The following is a 4,704-nucleotide window of genomic DNA, read 5'->3' as shown; positions in this document are numbered from 1 at the left end:
AGCACTAATTTCTGGGTTAGTTTCGAAGCATGACGTACGGAATAAGCAAAAATTCATCCAGGGGCGATCGCGTCCGTAAATTTTGCCCATATGGAGCTCAATAAGTACTTCGTTACTGACGAAGCACGGTGGCCGCATGTACTCATTGTATTTTGTTGCTGTTGATTTGCTCATAAATATGGGGGCGCAGCGGGACTCAAGAAAGCAGGCATGAAAGAACTACCTAGCGACCTAGAGCAACTGATGAATGACGTGGACTCTGACGGCTCAGGAGTAATTGACTACACAGAGTTTGTTGCAGCCACGCTTGACAAGAGGCAATATATACAAGTGGGTAGATTAATGTGTTCTGGTGCAAAAGACGCTACAGTGGCTCCTATAGCAGGCTTTTTGCTTGGCTGTTCAGCACTAGGACGTGTAAAGATTACTGCTGCATTAATATTGCCCGTGGGAATTTCAAGATGCATTCTTTTGTCCACACGGTTCTGGAGGCGTGCTTAAAATTTTGTGCCTCTTTACAGGAAGACGTGTGCTGGGCGGCGTTCCGTGTCTTTGATTTGGACGGGAACGGGCGAATATCTGCTCAGGATCTTGCGCACGTTCTCTTGAACACGGACGTGCAGAGCGTTTTTCCGTCGCCTGCATCGCTCGGCAATGGCAACGCTTCGTCGCATGCCCAATCTGCTGCGGCACATGATGCTCAAGAAGACGCCAACAAAGGACCAGGAAACAGTCAATCCCCGCAACAGAAGCAACAGCAAATGCAGCAAATCAAAAGTATCATCCGTGAAGTGGACCGGAATGGAGATGGAGAGGTTCGTTATGGTGGTTCCTGGGTAGAGGCAGCCGGCAGGTCCTAGCTCTGAAATGCTTGTAATTAGGCGTTTAGCTTGCCATTATTGTTAGTACCCAAGCTTGATGGCGCAGCCAGAATCACGCATCCACTAAGCGCGCCTCACTGGATAACACTTAGCGGAACAGAGAAACGAAGTTGACGTTGGTGCCCTAGACTCTTTACAAATTAGCTCGGGGTCAGCTGCAAATTAATAACGCTTCGTCGTCCTGGAACTAGTGTACTTGATATACCTTACAGTTGTCTCGAAGAGACGATGTGATCATATGCCTGCACTTCAGATTGACTTCGATGAATTCATGGACATGATGCGGCGGAGCACCACGTACGCTTCTTCGCCGTGAGTTTCACTGTTTGGCGGTTTGATAGAAGACCTTGTGATGTTTTAAACATATAACGTGTCAGACGATACTGATTATACTGTTACTGCAATGTCAGGCGTATGATTCTGGCTTTGAATGCAGGTAACCAACTCTAAGAACGCGACGCAACGCGAATTAACATGCATTCGACTATGCCACTGAACAGATTGCTGTTTCTTTTAGTAATTTGACAATCATTTTGCACTTCCTGTGCAGTATGTGGCCTGTAGCCGCAATTTGGCATTGGCTCGCACGAGCATTGCGTAGACTATGGGAAAGTTACTTACTGTTCTTTTCTGCCTAAAGGTAGTAGCTCTGCCCGGCTATTTACCTTGCTAAAACGCAACCCTTCTGACTGATATCTTCCCCGATGCTGCGGATAACCCCAGCAGTTTATATACGGCTGCTGGCAAGGCAGCTGGTAACGCTGAACGCCCTCTGAATTCCCAGGGCTGTGGAGCAAGAATCCTGCTAAGCAGGACGTCGCCTAAAGGATATGCTCAGCAGTGCCAGACTGCAAAGGCTAAGCATGGGCGTTCGGCTTGCTGAAGAGGCACCACCGTCTCGTTTAGATAGATCTCAACAGGAAGAATTCATTGTTTGATCACGACTCCTGCCTGATGCCACTGATGATTTATCGACGATTGCCCCCATAATGTTACATGTTCTTTTCTTTATTTTAATATGTTAGATCAATGCAAGCATTTTGACAGTATTGTGGCGGCATATTACATTACAGGTGAATGTACGCATGCACCTTATTAAAACACAAATTCTTTAGGGTGCATCTTGCCATGCGTGTACATTGCCAAGGCCCCAGTTGTGATCGGACTGCAAATGCCACAAAAGCTTTATGCCTGCAGAATTTTCGTCTCTTTTAAGTTGCTTGTGCGTGGTGCTAGCTGCAGTGGAAACCTCCATGCCCGAGGCCTTTGGGTGGCAAGGTTGGACTAGTGAAGATCGGTTCCCAAAAAAGACTGGCAAACTTTAGTGAATTGGCTGGTTTGTTTCTGCTACAGTGTAAGTCGTTTGTTTGGAACTAATGCATTTTGAAACTGTTCTCTTCCCACCGATAGTCGATGTTGTAAGAGTCGGGGTTCATGGATGGAATGAAGTTCTCTTTACTGAGTCTGCAAAACCCCATGCAAGCTCCTCACTTTGGAAAAAAGGTTCGGTACACCTTGGCAAATGATGCCTGATAGTTCTTCTGTTGTAGAGGCATCATAGACTCATGACAGCTTCGCGCACAACCAAGCTGCTGTATATCGACAAAGGGTAAAAACGTACACAGTTGCTTAAATATGAGAACTTATTGTAATGATGTTTCCGAACGGATAATGGTGCATTACTGCGTGTGAAGCATGTATTAAGTTTGACAGAAGCACGCAAACCATCTCCGCGCCTGTTAGCACAGCCTATTGTTCATCAATTTAATGGAGACAAACGAATCTTAGTGCATTCCCTGGTGTGTTTGCTTTGTTGTTCTTCCCAAAAAATATTTTGCCCTTCGAGTTAGTAAAAGGCGATGCCAAATTTAGCATTCAACCTTCTCGGCTCGCCTGCGGGGTGCCTGTACCTAAATTTCCCAGTGTTCAAAGTGCGAAAGCATGCGATGTTTGTGACTGTAAATTATGCATTCCAATTTGTCAGCACCTCGCAAAGTAGCTGCCTCGGTAGATGCAGTGAACAGCGCTCTCCGCTGCTACTACGCTATTTCCTGGCGCATGAATAGGACGCCCTCCTGACAAATCCTCTGCAAGCGACACATGTCTCATATCTCATAAAACAACACCAAATAATCAATAGTCCAGCATCCTTCGTGTCTGTCCATCGAACCTTCTTAGAAGCCGAGAATCGTAGTTTTGACTCTCCTTACCCGGTTGCAGCGATGCCCCACACCAGTGCCGTCATCGTCAGCCGCAACCTTCGGGTTTTCAAATAATCCCGGAGTAGTCCCCAAATTCTAGTGAGCGCGGCCTCACCTCATCCCTGCATGGGTTTCCTTTCTCGCTACAACGGTGCACACAAATCCAATAAGGACAAACGTTCTCAAATAAACCCTTTCAATTATGATATTTCAAGTCTGTCTGTTTTTCAGCCTCGACTAGGTTTTCGGTGTCTCTTGGTGCGCGTCCACGCACGCTGCAACGGCGGAATTGTCAGCTCCAATCCCTGGTCTTACAGAGAAACACCGAAGACAGCGTCCGCAGCAAGAGCCCAAATTTCGTAGCAATAACACGTCCAACTATATATCATACTAGGATAGTAAATGCTACAGCCTTGGGAAGCTGTGCTGGCGCCGATGTTTTCAGGCCAAAGCCACTTGAGTCTCAGCAAGCAGAAGCTCGGCTAATGGGATATCCCCTAGCAACAAATGAACTCGGCCTTCAATGAGTCTGATGGTGGGGGGGTTCCTAGTAAGGAAAATGCGTGGAAGCATTTTCGGCCTGCGTTGAGAACAACTGACAAGGAAACACGGGGACTTGACCGCCCCTCCTAGGATCACACACAATCAGTCGGAAACTTACAGAAAAAAATCAAGTGCTTGAAGTGAGGTATTTGAGCCATGTGTCAGCTCTGTGGGTTCTCGAATCATTTCACTGGCATGGGTTCCCAGTGCGAGCAGCGGAAACATTTTTGCCAGACCCTCGTCCGATAATATTCTCGCTCGTGAGCACTCTCTCATGCATCATTTTCTAATACACCTTTTCCACTCTGGTTTAAGTCACACAGCAGGCCAGCGTTGACCAGTCGAATGGCCGTTTTATAGCTTGAGGTTTTGATATATTCAAGCTATTGTTTTTCCGTTGCGCATAATGAATGTTCACACCTTTTGTTTGGTCCCACAGGCAACTTCTTACCCTCTCATATTTACATATAATGAAAAAATCGGGTTGCATTCGTCTAGTGCCTATGCTGGTCATCAGTTACTCCTTCTTAGAAAACACTAGGAGCGAATCTTCACACCTCCTACTTGGACCGACGGCCAGTCTCCTAGCCTCTCGAACTCAAGTAGCTGCTCTTCAGATACTGAGAAATTGAATTGCATTAGTCTAGAGGCCATGCCGGGATTTGAATCGTACCTTGGTAGTGCACTAGCCTCAGCGAGCTATCAAAAGGCCTGACACATACTTTTCATTTTGAGGGCAACACGCTACGGAATCCACAAAGCAAGGCTAATCAACAGCTTGCCATCATATATGTGCTGCCCTTCCCTTTTTACCAAACATCGGTATTCATGTTCACTCAGCACTCGCATTGGCTACGCTGGTGGTGCATAGTGCTCAGGCACAAGCTCCTTAAGGAAAGCAACTTTGTCCTACAACTACACCGGGTGAAGACAGGCAGAACTCTTAGCTTTAAGAGATAGCGATAGTATAACAAAGCACAATGGGATATTTTTGTTTATATTTGTCTTTAGTAGCTCTTAGGGCTACCACGCTGAGCCGCCGAACCACCTGTTATGGAGGTGTAGCCAAAGGCTCGGGT

The 4,704-nt window shown here is 46.7% G+C and overlaps 1 protein-coding gene across 1 annotated transcript; it reads left to right on the top strand.

Moving 5' to 3' along the window:
• Positions 1 to 210: 210 nt before the first annotated feature.
• Positions 211 to 860, top strand: ETH_00001830 (CAM kinase, CDPK family, putative; the record flags this gene model as incomplete). Its single annotated transcript, XM_013377571.1, has 2 exons — positions 211 to 330; positions 522 to 860. 2 exons carry the CDS (start codon positions 211 to 213, stop codon positions 858 to 860), a joined length of 459 nt encoding a protein of 152 aa, XP_013233025.1.
• Between the last annotated feature and the right edge of the window lie 3,844 nt (positions 861 to 4,704).

This window comes from Eimeria tenella, genomic scaffold (assembly GCF_000499545.2).
Source record: "Eimeria tenella Houghton genomic scaffold, Eth_scaff55, whole genome shotgun sequence".
In the NCBI taxonomy this organism is placed as follows: Eukaryota; Apicomplexa; class Conoidasida; order Eucoccidiorida; family Eimeriidae; genus Eimeria; species Eimeria tenella.
Note: the sequence above shows the minus strand (reverse complement) of the source record. Positions and strands in the feature narration are given on the sequence as shown.